This window comes from Acartia tonsa, chromosome 14 (assembly GCF_053477335.1).
Source record: "Acartia tonsa isolate MP-2025a chromosome 14, ASM5347733v1, whole genome shotgun sequence".
In the NCBI taxonomy this organism is placed as follows: Eukaryota; Metazoa; Arthropoda; class Copepoda; order Calanoida; family Acartiidae; genus Acartia; species Acartia tonsa.
In genome coordinates, this window is record NC_137273.1 from 30,110,835 (window position 1) to 30,126,645 (window position 15,811).

General features: G+C 34.1%; 1 protein-coding gene across 1 annotated transcript; it reads right to left on the reverse strand.

Moving 5' to 3' along the window:
- Nucleotides 1-1,416: 1,416 nt before the first annotated feature.
- On the reverse strand, nt 1,417-15,460 carry LOC145306056 (uncharacterized). Its single transcript, XM_080147985.1, has 19 exons — nt 15,351-15,460; nt 14,115-14,215; nt 13,805-13,861; nt 13,369-13,463; nt 13,066-13,223; nt 11,885-12,035; nt 11,493-11,584; nt 10,828-10,911; nt 10,442-10,572; nt 8,696-8,733; nt 8,482-8,529; nt 7,734-7,834; nt 6,950-6,990; nt 6,513-6,618; nt 5,968-6,054; nt 5,409-5,468; nt 4,789-4,854; nt 4,354-4,407; nt 1,417-1,610 (listed from the first exon to the last, which is right to left on the reverse strand). Exons 1-19 carry the CDS (start codon nt 15,393-15,395, stop codon nt 1,494-1,496), a joined length of 1,632 nt encoding a protein of 543 aa, XP_080004111.1. The 5' UTR covers nt 15,396-15,460; the 3' UTR covers nt 1,417-1,493.
- Nucleotides 15,461-15,811: the final 351 nt, after the last annotated feature.

Genomic DNA, 15,811 nt, shown 5'->3' on the forward strand with positions numbered 1-15,811 from the left:
GTAAATAATCTTTCTCTTTTTTCATTTTCATACATACCCGAAATCCTAATACATAATGTTTGAACACATTTTAAACTTTAAGTCCTCGATAAGAGTCTGAGAAATCAAATAGGCAGCATCCAATAGAAATAGTTATAGAAGTAGAAGGCTAAATATATGATTTTTTAGCTTGAAAGGTAAAGAAATTTCTAAAATATATTTTCTCATAGGAGTAAAACTATAGAATAGAGGGGGGGGGGAGGGGGGGGATTGTTCCTTAGTAAAGATATTTCTCGTATTCATTCGAATCCGGTGGATAGGAACCGGTTCTCATCCATACGAAAAAACTATGTCTAGCATCGTATTATATCCAGCTTTCTACGAATATAGAAATGTACAATCATAAGATTAAAACTAGTTTTTTTAGCCGGTGACTTCGTCACCTCGGGGCTAAAAAAAACTAGTTTTAATCTCATAATTGTACATTCTATATCCACGGAAAGCCGTTTATAATACGATGCGAGAAATAACTATTATTGTGAAAAGGATATAGCTAAATTGACTACTGGCCTAATGCAAATTTGATATTAAAAGTACTTTTTAAATCAAATATAGTTTTTATTCTTTTTTCTAACAATCCATTTAAAACTTGATTACTGAAAAATATCATAAGAAAACTAAAACCACAGTGTTTTACTTATAACCTTTTTGTTATTCATTCTATTTATGTTAAATCATATTTATCATACACATACATTTATTCAGAAAACAAAACATATCAGAATAGTTATTTCTCGCATTGTACCATAAACAGCTTTCCGTGGATATAAAAAGGTACAATCATAAGATTAAAACAATTCTTTTTACCCCGAGATGTCACGGGCTATAAAAATGGATTTAATCTTATGATTGTACATTTTTAAATTCGTAGAAAACTGGATAATAATAGAATATTTTAAAGTTAGTATGTTTTTCAACCTATTTTAAAAAAATTACACTATTCTAAGACATGAAGATATATTTCGATTTTAGCAATCATTTTCAATTCATTTTGTCTAAAAAATATAGGCATGAGACATTAGATAACAGCAAATATGATCAAAGATGTTAAACATAAATTTATATAGAACAATGTCACAAATTATTTTGAATCTTAGGTATCACCATAGAATACAGATGACTACTGAAAAAGTTTGAAATAAAAGATTAAAACATTAGTTTTTTAAAACAGGAGGAGTAGGGAATAATTCTTGGCCTTGTTTGAGTTATGGGGCGGGGCATAGTTTTTATTAAAGGAATTTTTTTGATGGTTAGGAAATAGGCGGAGTTTTGGATGGTGAGTTTGGTTGACGGCGGAGACAGAAAAAAACTGGGAGGAGACAAAAAAGTGGGAGGAGTGGGGGGGGGGGGGGGGGGTATGAAAAGGTTGTGAATAGAATAGATATAATTTTTTAGTATGGATTAGAACCGGTTCTGATCCACCGGATATAAATCATTTTCGAAGTGAAAATTTATTATGAGTTGACATTATTTTGTTTACTCTCTGCAATTTTTCTTAGCAAAAATTCAATAGATTCTGAATTTTCAGCTTCTGTTGATTCTCTGAATATTGCTCCAGCTTCCATTAACATCTAGATAAGGATAAATACAGTGTGTTTTTAAAATCGAGGCTTTTCTATAATTAGGGTTGGTCCGTACGTCCGTCCGTTAATTTAGAATATTGTATTTGTCCTATCGATTTTAAACTTTGCATGATAATTCATGTAGTAGTTTGGTACGATTTAGAAAGCGTAGCAAATCTATAACATAAGAATGTCCGTACGTCCATTTTAAACATGTTGATTTTTAGTTTTTAACAATATTTTTTTATGTGATATAATTATCCAATTGATCTGATTTTTGGTGTACTGATTCCTAAAACAATAAGGTATAATGTTATTTGCGAAGCATCTATATAATTAAGTCCTAAAAATGCCAGTGTGTCCTTGAACTGTACTCCGTATTTAAGAAGTTTTGCAACAAATTTACGTATAATTTTGTCAAAACTTACATATTTATATTTTGTATATTCAGTTCTGACACTCTACACGAGTTAATGATTCAGAGTTTCGCTTTTATGGATGTTGTCATCCTTATTTAGCCTAATTTTTGAAGATCAATTCACCATGATCAAAAATGCGAACCATTTTAAAAGTTAAATTGCGCGGCTTATTTTAATAGTAGAAAATGATATGCATACCGTTAGAATTGTCATAGGTTTTGGAAATATATGTGTATCATATTTTTGCTATTTGAAATTTAGGAGCTACGTTGAAAAATGTGAGAAAGATAAAAAAAATTACGTTAGTTGTAACATTTTACCACTTGGCTCCTAAACAATACGTAGCACTAAAGTTTACGATGATTCTAACGATATGCATAACATTTTTCAACTATTAACTCAAGCCGCGCAATTTGAAATCTTAAAATAAACACATTTTTGCACACCCTTTAAGTTGGTCATTTTCCATTGATCTCTAAAAATGCTCTTTGGTTTTTAAGGCATAATTTGTCAACAAAAAAAACAATGAAATGTTTTTCTTTTCTTATAGAAAATGTGCCACGTCAATGAAGAAAATAAGATTTTGATTATTAATTTCTGTTAATGGTAAGTGGGTTAAATAAAGCAATACTTTTGTTCCAATAAAAAAAAACACACTAGGTATATTAGATAGTTAAGTAAGTAGCAGGATAAACCCGCGACCGTGGCTCAACATGTAGCGCATCAGCTCGTCGTTTGGAAGGTGATAGGTTCGAATCTCGGGCCGACACATCGTCATAACTAAAGACGTTAAATTTATTCCTACTGCTGCTATGTCAGATGCGCGACATAAATAGTTAGAGTAGGGTGAATGCCTTGGCCCAAAACAGGCGCAACTCATTACCATGCACAGTTGGGACTTCTCAGACAAAGGTCGTGCATCACAGAGAGTTGGTTGTCTGTTGGATGTTACTTAATCTAATATCCATGGGTGTTTGGACATAGAAGGGTGCGTAACAGTCATCCTTAGTCTCCTGGATTGCTGGACCAGGACCTGGACAGTACATCAAGTAGGTAGATAAATAGTATATAAGCATAGACAATGCAAGTTTGAACCAACCAATCAAGATCAAATAATAGTACTTAAAGATTTTAATGAAAAAGTACCCAAAACCAACAAATGAGAGAAAATATTTATAAACCTTTGGGTACCTGAAAAATTTACAGTTCAATTTGTTTTTCCTCCCAGGGTATTCCAAATTTTATTTTTTTTCTCACAGGGCTATATCTTTAATACAAAGTAGAATGATGTCTGTCCGTCCGTCTGTCTGTCCGTCCGTCTGTCCGTCCCTTAAGATCTCGGTAACCACTGAACCGATTGGATTCTACTCTTCAGGGAATATACCTACTGATCCTGTGGTGGTTTTAGTCTATTTTTTGGGGGGGTGGGACAACCCCAACTCCCAAAAACAAAAAAATCCCCCCCCCCCACTTGTTTTTTTGCTAAAGATTTTCTTGGTCCTTTTTTTATCACCTCTTAGGGCAAAGCCCCTAGAGGCTAGGGGCGAAGCCGCTAGTTCTAAATAAGAGGGGGTTGAATTAACACCCCACCAATTAGCAAAAAATCAATCCTAAACTTAACTAATAAAATAGAAAATTTGTTTTTGTATCTATTTTTGAGATATAATTTGACATTCCACTTTCAATTTTAAATTTAAAAGTTAAAGCAAAAAACATCAGAGCGTTTTTTTCTTTGGGCAGGGTTAGGGGATGTCTTTGGGGTTGGAGGTATCTTACCCCCAACCATTTATAAATATTCCTTGGACCTACAAGAGGCTTCACTGTAAACCAAATCGGTTCAGCAAATAGCGAGATCCTTCGCTACAAAGAGACAACCTGTTACTTTTATATAAAGTTAATGATTATGTTTTTGTAAGATTTTAAGATTATGTGTTTGTCAGAGAGAAAGGGGACAATGGGCTGTTTATTACACTAGTCCCCAAATTTTATAATAATGTTTCTTATTGGTCAGCACAGCAAATTTGGGGACTTAAGTGAATTTGATTGCCTGATGCATTAAGTTGAGTGTTCTAACGTTTCAAACACTAATTTCAATGTACAGAAGGGGTAATTTTGTGTATCATCATTGGAGATGTACATCATTTTATCGTCCATTGTCTTGTTCCTTTAGATCTCTGAGCTTGATCTTTAAATCATTTTAGTGGTGAGCCAGATCGGTGTGAGCCAACTTTTCACCAATGAGAGCACAGCATTTTATGAAGTGCCGCGCTGTGATTCGGCTCACCCCGATCTGGCTCACCACTAAAATAATTTAAAGATCCGGCCCTGCTTACTTGTTCAGTTTGTTTGAGTGATGAAATCATCAGTGTTAATGAGTTGACCAGTTCCTAAATTCAAAATTAAATAATGGATGTATTATTACTTGGATCTTACACCAGATTATCATGTTCTATAATAAAGTGACCTCTATATAGCGGGCTAAAATAACGATTCCTAGGACAACAAAGTACGATGTTATAAGCAAAGCATCTTTACAATCAAGTCCAAAAAATGTAAGTATGTTTTTAAACAATATCCGGTATTTAAGCAGTTTTGCAACAAATTTACTTACAATTTTGATCATACTTTTATATCCTTATTATTCAGGTTTGACACTCTTCAAGTGTTAATGTTTGTTTCTGAGCTTCGCTTTTATATATGTTGTCATCCTTGTTATCACTAATATGAATAACTATTCCAAAGTTTGTAAATTGAAAAATTGTATTTACCTTTCTAGCCTGAGGCTGTTGGTTCATATGTTTGAGAAAAAGATCCAAGTATTGCTGGTCAGAATTCTATCATTTTGTAACCATTTTTATTAGCCACGCTTTTCTATAATTTGGGTCGGTCCGTCCGTCCGTCCGTCCGGAACAGTTAGCTCTTTTCGTTAATTTAGTCACGTTAGAATTGTCCTATTTTTGTCAAACTTAGCATGGAGATTCCTGTAGTAGCTAGGAACAATTTAGAGTCCTTAGCAACTCTAAAATGGGTACCAGAATGTCCGTACTTCTATTTCAAACATGTTGAATTTTAACTTTTTTAACAACAAATTTTTATGTGATATAATAATCTGTTCTAAATGTTTTTTGGAATACTGATTTATAGGACAACAAAGCACACTGTTATAAGCGAAGCATATCTATAATCAAGTCCTGAAAATGTAAGAATGTCCTTAAACAATATCCTGTATTTCAAGTTTTTCAACCAATATAAATACAATTTGTTTCGATTTTTATACACTTATATTTTGATTATTCCGTTCTGACACTCTACAAGTGTTAATAATCGTTTGTCCTACAGTTTAATCCTTGTTACTTTATTAATACTTAATGATTAATGATTACACTTCCTTCTGATCTGAATCCACAATGCTTAAAAGTTGGTCTATGCTGGGGTACTCATTTACTCCCTGAAAGTAACAATAGTAGGTAAGTTTGAGCGGTTTCCTTCAAAGTGCTTGTTTAAGCAATAAATCCTCCCCTCGCCCCCCCCCCCTCCCTATTTCTAAAGTATTTTTTCATGTGTCTCTTTTATTTAGGTTAGGGCACTGTAGATAGGAGGAAGGGGTAGGGTTCTGTGCCCGCTAGTCACTAAGAGAAAAATTTAACTTTGGGGCGTGTCGATGAGTTTTTTTGTGGTCGAGTAATACAAATCTTACAGAGAAAAATTTGGAAGTAGACTTTCGCTATAATATCCAAACGGTGTTTTTGAACCCCCTCCCCCCCTTCCCTAAACAGTCATTATCAACCTCTTTAAAACTGTAGGAATTCATTAGAAAACGGATAATTTTTTTAGTAGTTTTGGAAAACTAACAGTAAAAAAACAAACCAACTTGAAATTTTGCTTTATTTAAGTCAGTTTAATGTCTGCCTTCAATCAAATATTAATTACCGCGTCTAATATTTTACCTTTAAAATGTCGTCTTGATAATTGTTGGAAGATTTGGTCAAGAATATGTTAGTTAGAATGATAACATTTACTACACACATTATAAACTAAAATTTAAAGAATTTCAATTAGAAATGAAAAATATGGATTCTCAACTACAACTCGGCTTTATATTTGCAAAGATATCATACAGAATAGTTGGTGGCATTTTAGCATCTATATTGAAAAGCAGCCAAGAAAATCACATTTACCCCTTACTGACTAACAGGACTGCAGAAACATTAATCCTCTAAATACAAATGTCTAGACACCTTTGTGTCTTGGCATGTGTGCGTGTCAAGTCATGTATGAACATTTTAACTAGGGTTGGGCCGGATATTTGGTTCGGCCGGATATCCGGCCATTTTCAATATCCGGCCAGATACCGGTTATTTGAACTATTCAGATATTGGATATCCGGTTAACTGGCCACATAACCAGTAATTTTCAATATCCGGCAACAGAAATCATAGATTCGGTATCCAGTATCCGGCTAAAAAAGTATCCGGCCAAACCCTCAACTCACCAGCATAAGCAGAATTAGCAAAAATAGGACCCCACGAAAATTTATTTGCATTTTGTCACCATCTTGCTCCACAGGCTTTGATAAGTTCTTCTTGCCAGCTTTGTTTCTAGGGTAATAGTAAAATTAATTTGGTTAGTATACATTGACAATCAACAAGTATAAATCAAACATAAAATAAGTAATTAATAAAAATTAATACCCCTCTGATAGACAAGTGAAGCACTTGTAACTTCCATCCCCATTATTCTGTGACAATAAAAATAAAAAAAGGATGAGGGGGGATGCACTGTCAATTAAATGCAAATTCTGGTAAGAGAACTTTTATTTGCCTCTCCATTTATTTTTTTTTTATTTTTCTTCACCTGAATCCCCTCCCACCCTTTTTTATTCTTATTTGTGATAAATGATTCTTCCTTACATTGAAAGAAAAATTTTACCTTGCTCTAACTTTAGTTTGATCTCCATCAGAAATTGCAATCTAAAATTTATTTATATATAATTGTTTATAAGTCATAGATTGCCTTTTTCTAACACTTAACAATAACCATCCCAAATTTACAAATGGGTTATTTCTCTAATGAATACATCTGTAATTTTTTAAAATTTTGATTTTGAAAAAGTTTTGTTTTGATGATAAGTCTTCATTTTTTATCACTATTTAACCTTTTTTCCACATATTTAAATCGTCATTTTAGTCTTATTTAGTTTGGCTTTGGCTCCTATGAGTAATAAGTAGGGATGTTGGACAAAGTAGCCTCGGACAAAGAAGCCTCGGACAAAGTAGCCTCAGGACATTTACTTAAGAAAAGTAGCCTCCTACGGAAAAAAGCCTTCTAAGGAAAGTAGCCTCCACTGTTAATAAAGGTCATGGCCCACTGTTAATAAAGGTCATGGCCGCAGCGCTCGGCCACCTGGACTGCCTAGCCGCGGCCGCTCGGCCCCCTAGCCTACAACCTAACCAGACATCACCTAAACATTGTAAAAACAATAATAAAAATAGTAAAAATCTACCAACAAAGTTTTGTAAAATCCACGAAATTCTAAAACACCTATGTATTTTCCTTAGGAGGCTACTTTTCTTAAGTAAATGTCCGGAGGCTACTTTGTCCGAGGCTAATTTGTCTGAGGCTACTTTGTCCGAGGCTACTTTGTCCAAGTTCCATAAGTAGCACAGTTACTTTAATAATAGGGTCTGTATTGAAGCTATTGTAAAAACATTACTTGATGCTGCTCCAAATTTTGGTCACTCTCTTTGCCATGTTTGTTGAGAGCATCACATACATCTGTGTAAAATCCTTTAGTGCCATTCACGGTGTTACTCTCTACAATTATTTAGAAATAGTACAAAAATATGTCAAAAATAAACTTCTGCCCATAATTATTTTTCCCCAAAACCTATTATTGTATAAGGATATACTAAAGTAACAGGATGACTGCTTGTCTGTGTGTTTGTGTGTCTGTTTGTACCGAAGGATCTCGCTAACCGCTGAACCTATCGGGTTCTCCTTAACAGGGTAGCTTCTCATAGGTCCCGGGAAGGTTTATAACTATTTTCTTGGAGGGTGGGACACCCCAAACCCCCCCGAAAATTGAAAAATTACCCCCTAAAAAAATTGCATTTTTTTAACTAAAATTTTAAAAAATGAGGGAGGGCACCCCCCCCCCCCCTAAAAAAAAATTCCACCCCCAAAAATTGTTTTTTACTTTCTCTTTTAAAATCTAAAATAAGAAATTGGGTTATCTAATTCGACTCCCCCTTCCTCAAGTGCCCCTAGAGGCCTCTAGGGGGCGTAGCCGCTAGTTGTATTTATTGTGATTTGTAGCAAAATTCTAAATGAATAGAAACTTTATTAGTATATTGCATAGCGCAATATTGGAACTGTTACGTATTAATAGTTCAGAAAAATCTGAAGAATATCTTTGAGTTTTAAAAATCTACCATAAATTAAAACATAACATAAATTCTTACCTATTTGTCCTTTTATGTATCCCCATACATCCTTCTTGTAAACAATCTCTAAATAAAAACCATGTAAAATTTTATTATGAATTTCATTCCATTTCAAAAAAGTCTTCCCAATAAAGCTAAGCTCAATTGATCCAGTGGATTCAGTTTATTTTGCTTCAAATAGACAAACAGACAGGCAGACATCATTCTACTTTGTATTTAAGATATAAAATACCTAATTTGATCATAAGTCTACAGCTTGTAATAGTCTCTCTTAAAATATTTACTTTTTAACAGATAAATTAACTTTTACTTATTATGAGGCTAAGTTGAGATATGTTGATAAAGAAATCCTTCAATCCAATTCCTTTTTTAGTAGCGAAGCTACTTTATAATTCGAAATGTCCGTCTTTATGTCCGTCCGTCCGTCTCTCAGAGACAGAAAGGGGGAAACGCGATTTTCTCGGCGCCTATAAAAGATAGAGTTGAAATTTTCAGGGATTAATAATGTTAACATTCTTCATATTTTCACTAAGTCTCATTAAGATTCGTCAATTGGTTGAGGTGCTAGATCGATTCCTACATTTTTAAGTTTTCATATTTTTCTCAACTCCTATTCTAGATAGAAGGCTGGATTTTTCAGGAATTTAAAACTTTCATATTCTGCATACTTTTAAAGTTTGATCGAGATTTGCTAATTGGTTGGGGTGCTAGTTCGATTCCTAGATTTTTAAGTTTTCATTATTTTCTTGTTTTCTTGTTTCCTGTTTGGGATAGACGGCTGATATTTTTTGGGATTAAATAAGTTCGCAATTTACATATCCCCACAAATTTTCATTAAGATTTGCTTATTGGATTAGGTGCTAGATCGATTCCTAGGTTTGCATGTTAAAAATCGTACAAGGTTTCGTATTTTTTTTAGTTTAATGTTTTTTTATGAAACTGCTCTATAGTTATTTTTTTCGGATATCCATCCATAATATTTGAGCTTCGCTACTTATGGATGTTGTCATCCTTGTTCAATTTGTTACCCCCTTTTCTTGGTTTTAACCCTTACAGATCGGGCCCCTATTCCCACCTTAATAGATCGGGGGGGGGGTCATATTGACCCCCCCCTCTATCTCGGCTTCTGTTACAGATAAAGACGTAAAATTTTTTTCTGGTGGTTCATGTGTATTTTTAGAGAAAATTACTTTTTCTAATCATAGCCGTCAGGCCGCTCCTTAGCCGCTTTTTAGCGGCCAGCCGCTAAATTTTAAAACAGCTGTAGAGCGGCCAATTTTGCAGCTAGGATGACCAAATTTTAGGACGAACTTTTATTTTCCATAACAAAAAAATTACTTTTTCTGATCATCGCCGAAAAACGGCAAATAACGGAAACCGCCATTTTCGGCGGTTACGGCGGTAAAACGGCGGTTGGCGGCGCCAATTAATATTTTTATCTGTTTATTGTTGCTCAAGAATTTACCAAAAAAATTTATAGGTCTCTAGCTGTAATAGAAGCCACGATATTCATGATATATGTCTGTGGTAAAAGCCGGACAAAAATCGGTCATAAAGTCGGTCAGGGTGCGGTCAAACGGTCATAACACCACTTTTCTCATAAGGTCATTGATATCTCAGTATTCACCAAAAAAATTTTAAGTTTCAACCTTATACACAAAAGTCATAATGTAGAAATTAAGATTTATTTATAATTTTTTTTAAATTTTGGTGCTACCCAACCGACTTTGACCGGACACCACGACCGACACAGACCAGATATCCTAATAAAATCAACTCTTGCCGACGCATAATTACTAAACTTAAAAAGTCATGAAGTAACAGCTCTCCATCTTATCTACGAAAAAAATGACATTGAAAAAACTAGAGGGGGGGGTCAATATGACCCCCCCCCCCGATCTGTAAGGGTTAAAACCCAAGTTTTCTGCTACAAAATTTAAATAAGAAGAATCAAATTTGTGATAAGTTATAAATATTCCTATGAGCACAAACATGAGAGAAGATAGTGAATGTATTAGCATAGGGAAATCCATGATTTGTTGCTTCTATGTCTGTCAGATAGATCACGCCTGTCTTAGAACTTGCTCGTTCAGTTTGGATTTCTTTCACCTAAACAATGATAAGTTTAGAGTTTAATATTGTCAGACCCCGGGGCTATCTCATCATCTTTTCATTTAATACCTATTTTATTACAACTTTTAGTACACAGAAAATTTATCTTTTATATTTTTATTTAAAACTATTAGTATTTAGATAATTCTGAAATAAAACTCATTGGCCAGTTATCATGTTGATATGTAAAATACAATTAAGAATTTATAATCAAGTATTTTAGATGTTAGTCATCCTTATATAGAGACTCACCAAGCTAGTTTTGGGACCAACAGGAATATTTGTTTTGAGCCTGTAGGATACATCTCTCTTTCTATCTTGTCCCGAGCCACAATTCTAATGATGAAAGTGAAAAAGTACTGGAGTCAATTGTAACACAAATAATGTTATTTTTTTTAGTTTAGAAAATGTTTACTCCTAGTCCCTAGAAGCTATGTCAAAAGAGGGAAGAAGTGTGGATTTATCCTTACATTAAGGGAAGATTAAATCCTGCATATGACCAATGTTAAGTTATCCTAAAATGAGTTTTAGCTTTTTTCGAGATCTTTTGGGACAAATTTGTGCTTTGCTATCTGCTGAACAAATCAAATTATACATTTTAGGTAAGCTTCACACAGGTCCCAGGATGGTTTTAGGCAATTGAATTTAAGTCTTGGGATGACTTAGACTATTTGATGCCCCCTCTATGAATATAGAGCCCCTGATTGCAAGAGCCTTAGCTGGTGGTGCCGAAGGCACCAGATAAAATCTGATTTTAATCTTATGATTGTACTTTTTTATATTCGTAGAAAGCTGGATATAATACGATGCTAGACATAGTTTTTCGTATGGATGAGAACCGGTTCCTATCCACCGGATTCGAATGAATACTAGAAATTAGTTTATTGTTGTTGTTACAATCTCTCCAGTATATGAACCTGCCACTCTGGTGCTTCCAGCTCTGTAGTTCCCCTGTTCTTATGAAACTGGAAGAAAAATTGACTTGGGGTAAAATAAAGACTTGTAACATCTGATTATAAATTGGCACTATACATTCATTGTTAAACAATTTTTGAAAGTAGAACAAAGTTTTTTTATAATTGTTCTTCTGTCTGTCTGTCATTCCTTCAAAAATGTTACTCTCCAACAAATAAGGCTTATTCGTCTTTGAAAGCTCCAACTCTTTTAGTTTTTAATTTTTTTATTTCTTTGTCTCCAAATATATTCATTTACTTATTTACCATTGCTTAGATAATATGTCATAGACTATTGATAGTACTTATTCAAGCTTTAATTTTAACTTGGTACAATGATGTGTTGCTTCCTGGACCTTCAAGAGATTTTTGAATCAGAGCATTGAAGACAAGATCTCCCTTTGTTGCCTCCATCCACTCAGCAACAGCTTTGCTGGGATCATTATTAGTATTAGAATGGTGGCCATTGATTGGTGATTCATGTTTAGGCAGGGCAACAAATTTTGGCTGAAAAATTAATTTTATGCCACAAATGCCTAACAAAATAAGTATATAATAATCTTTTTAAACCTTATCTTCAATTGTCATTTCATTTTTTAGGTGTTAGGGATGGGGGGGGAGGGTGAGGGTGCGTAAACAGGGAGTATAGGGCTTTGTCTTAGGAGTGATAGGATAGGTTATTTAGCAAAAAGTTTCCTTTTGGGATGTAGTTTCCCTATGTCTAAAAAAAAATTGGATTTGGCATACAGGTTCAGAAGCTGAAGGCCTCCAGGTGTTCTCTGTACAGGTAAAAAAATTTAAAAAAGATTTAGTTGTCAGAACTTCCCCCTCCTTCCCTTACTTTAACACTTTGTATAACAATTATCTAAAACACAGAGATGGGTTTTTAATAAATGCCGCGTTTTTTCCACAATTTTTTAGACATTGATTGATTGAACGAAGACAATGGAATTTCAACACAGAGTATACAACATAAGGATTAAAAATTTTAAAATTATTATTTTAGCAATTTGTATAATGTCTAATACAACTTAAATCCATTTTCGCTGCATATTTATTAATGCATCTTTTTAGAGCTGTATTAGACATTATACAAATGGCTAAAATAATATTTTAAAATTTTGAATTCTCAAGTTATATACTCTGTTAAAATTGTACGGGGCATTGATCTTCAAGATGGAATAAGGTTTTTAACAGAGTATACAATTTAAGTATTCAAAATTTTAAAATTATTATTTTGGCCATTTGTATAATGTCTAATACAGATCTAAAAAGATGCATTAATAAATATGCAGCGAAAATGGATTTAAGTTATATTAGACATTATACAAATGGCTAAAATAGTAATTTTAAAATTTTGAATTCTTATGTTGTATACTCTGTATTGAAATCTCATCGTCTTCGTTCAATCAATCAATGTCTAAAAAATTGTCGAAAAAACGCGGCATTTATTAAAAACCCATCTCAGAACTATTTTCATAATTGTCAAACATTAGAAACATCTATAAGAGGAAGTTTATAATTGTGTTATTTTTACCTGAGCCTCCAAATTACTTGGTTTCCTGCCATAATTGAATGATTTACTTCTGATAGACTTCACTGACTTGGACCTTGTGAGTCCAGCACCAAATGATGAAATTACAGGTATGACTGGTGGTATTATTGGCACTTTCTGCTCCTCATAATGACTCTCCTCTAATTTCAGTTTGAACATTTAGTATTGGAAATATAATCAATGTCAAGTGCCTAACATAGCATCAGTAGATAACAAATAAATTCTAAGACTGGTAAAGTATATCATCCAATCAGATAGATACTTTAGATAATATTCATAACTTCCCTAATCCCGCAGAAGTTGATGATCCAGCAGATGTAGAACCATTAATATTGATCAGTGAGGCTGATGAAATCAAAGATGGCGGCGCAAGGAAGTTACTGGCAAAATAAAACACTATTTAGATATTTGATATATTTGAATTCAATTCAATAGCTCCATGATATAGTTACTGAAAGAAAATATGAAAACCTTGAAGGCAATGAAGTTTTGGAAATTTAAAATGATCCTGAATATCACTCAACTGAATAAAATTTTGCAAATTATAGGATTTTAGAAAAAAATGTATCAAAACTGTGCCTTAATTAACACTAAAAAGAATTCAGGGGTTAGGCATGGGATGGATATAAACTACTCCTTATATTTTCAATTTTTCTTAATTAAGGGAGGGTCTAGTATTAAACAAGCACTTTTAAGTTGTTGATTTTAAAATATTGTATACCTGTGGCTGTTATTGTGATGAGCTGGAACAGACAGTGATATGGTCTTTCTCCTTTTGCTTATATTTAAGGGATTTTTATACATATACTCCAAGAAGAGGCTCTCTTTTGCTCTTTTAGAAAAAAAATAAAATAATTCTAGCTCATACATAAATATTAGGTATTTATATTCATGTCATACTTTTCTACTAATCAGCAGAAACCCCACCCCCCTTAAAGGCCTCTAGGGGCACTAGAGGGAAGGTGGAAGGGGTTAGCTGACCCTTTACTTCCAAACTTTATCATAACGTTCTGAAAACATTTTAAAAATCCCTTAAATCTCTGGAAAGAAGTCTGGAAGACGAATGTTTGGACGACGACTTTCTTGATGATGCCGGAGATATTGACAAGGTTTCTGTGTCAGAATCATCATTCTCAACAAAGGTATAAGTAGCGCAGTAATAATTTTATAGAAAATAAGAATAATATGGATTATATGGTGTCATACAGTATTGATATTTAAATTTTCAGGTATATCAAGACAGGGACGTCCAAGGTGTGTGGGGGGGGGGGGTTGGGTAAAGGGATGTCAACCCAATACCCCCCCCCCCCCCACCCCAAAAAAAAAATTTAAATTTATTATACCCCCCACCAAATATATAAAAGCTTGGACATCCTTGCCTAAATGATATATAGATTAACCCCCCGACCCCCATGTAAAGGAAAACTGAAAAATATTTTTTTACCCTCCCCAAATAAAAAAGCTTGGACGTCCTGGTATTTCGACTACATTAAGTCACAGTATTTTCAATTTTATTTCTGTGGAAAATATAGAAGGCTCTTTATAAAAATAAATTTGTATCATGGAAAGAAAACAAAGTAGCAGGTTTCGACGTATTTTCACAGTAGATTTTCTCCAATTTCTAGCCTTTGCAGGGGGCTCTAACCCTGCGGGGCAATCATTAACATTTACCTAACCTAATACAACCTATGAAAAGCTGCTGATAAAAATACGACGAAACCTGCTACTTCGTTTTCTTTCCATCCATAAATCATGATGATCCTTGCGGCCACAGGACGTCAGCAAATCTTGCCAAAATTGTTGTTATAACATTAACAAAGCAAAAGAAAAAATACTTGTATAATAAAGCCAATTTTAGGGTTACAGGTATGATCCTAAAGATCTTTTCTCTAGACAAACTAATTTTTGTCTATAACCGTTAAATTCAAGTGATTATCTAGAAAGGCCAAAGCACCATTCACTTGTATAGGATACAATTCTCTAACGCCCATTGGGATATTTGTATAAAATAACATTCCAACAGACAAACATCCCTTTGATTGCACGACCTATGTCTGTAAGTCCAAACTTTGAATGGTAATGAGTTGTTCCTGTTTATGTACTAGGGTATTCCCACTATGCTAAATATTAGTGTCACGTTCCAGACATAGCAGCAGTTGGTATTATATTTATCTTCTCTAGTATGACGCGATGTGGATAACTTTCTACAGCAAGGGGCATACTTTCATTAACGTTAATGCAGCTGGTTAGAAATATTAAATACTCACATCTGGTTCCTCAATTTTAATCAATTCATCGCCTGATGTCGACATTCTATCAATTTGAAATATTCACTTAAAATTAGTGTTGGGCCGGATACTTTTTTGGCCGGATACCGAATACCGGATATCCAGTATTCGGATAGTTCCAATATCCGGTATCCGGCCGGATATCTGGCCAACGCTCGATATCCGGCAAATTACCGGATAACGGCCAGATAACCGGATATCCAATTTTCGGATAGTTTCAATATCCGGTAACCGGCCGGATATAGAAAATGGCCGGATATCCGGCCCAACCCTACTTAAAATGGATGTATATGTAATACGTGCCCCGACTGTGATTCTGGATTGCACCTATAATTTCTAAGTCAGTTCCCCTACACGAGACATAGCTGAGCTGGATCTTTAAATCATTTCAATGGTGCGCCAAATCGGGGTGAGCCAACTTTCCACCAATGAGAGCACAG

What these genes read in the sequence shown, in the direction of transcription:
- LOC145306056 (XM_080147985.1), bottom strand. Translation starts at nt 15,395, where the DNA reads ATGTCGACATCAGGCGATGAATTGATTAAAATTGAGGAACCAGAT. An exon ending in TGGAAGCACCAGAGTGGCAG is followed by an intron (nt 10,912 to 11,492) that starts GTTCATATACTG and finishes TTTCATCATTAG; the next exon opens with AATTGTGGCTCGGGACAAGA. An exon ending in ATCAAGACGACATTTTAAAG is followed by an intron (nt 5,469 to 5,967) that starts GTAAAATATTAG and finishes TGTTACTTTCAG; the next exon opens with GGAGTAAATGAGTACCCCAG.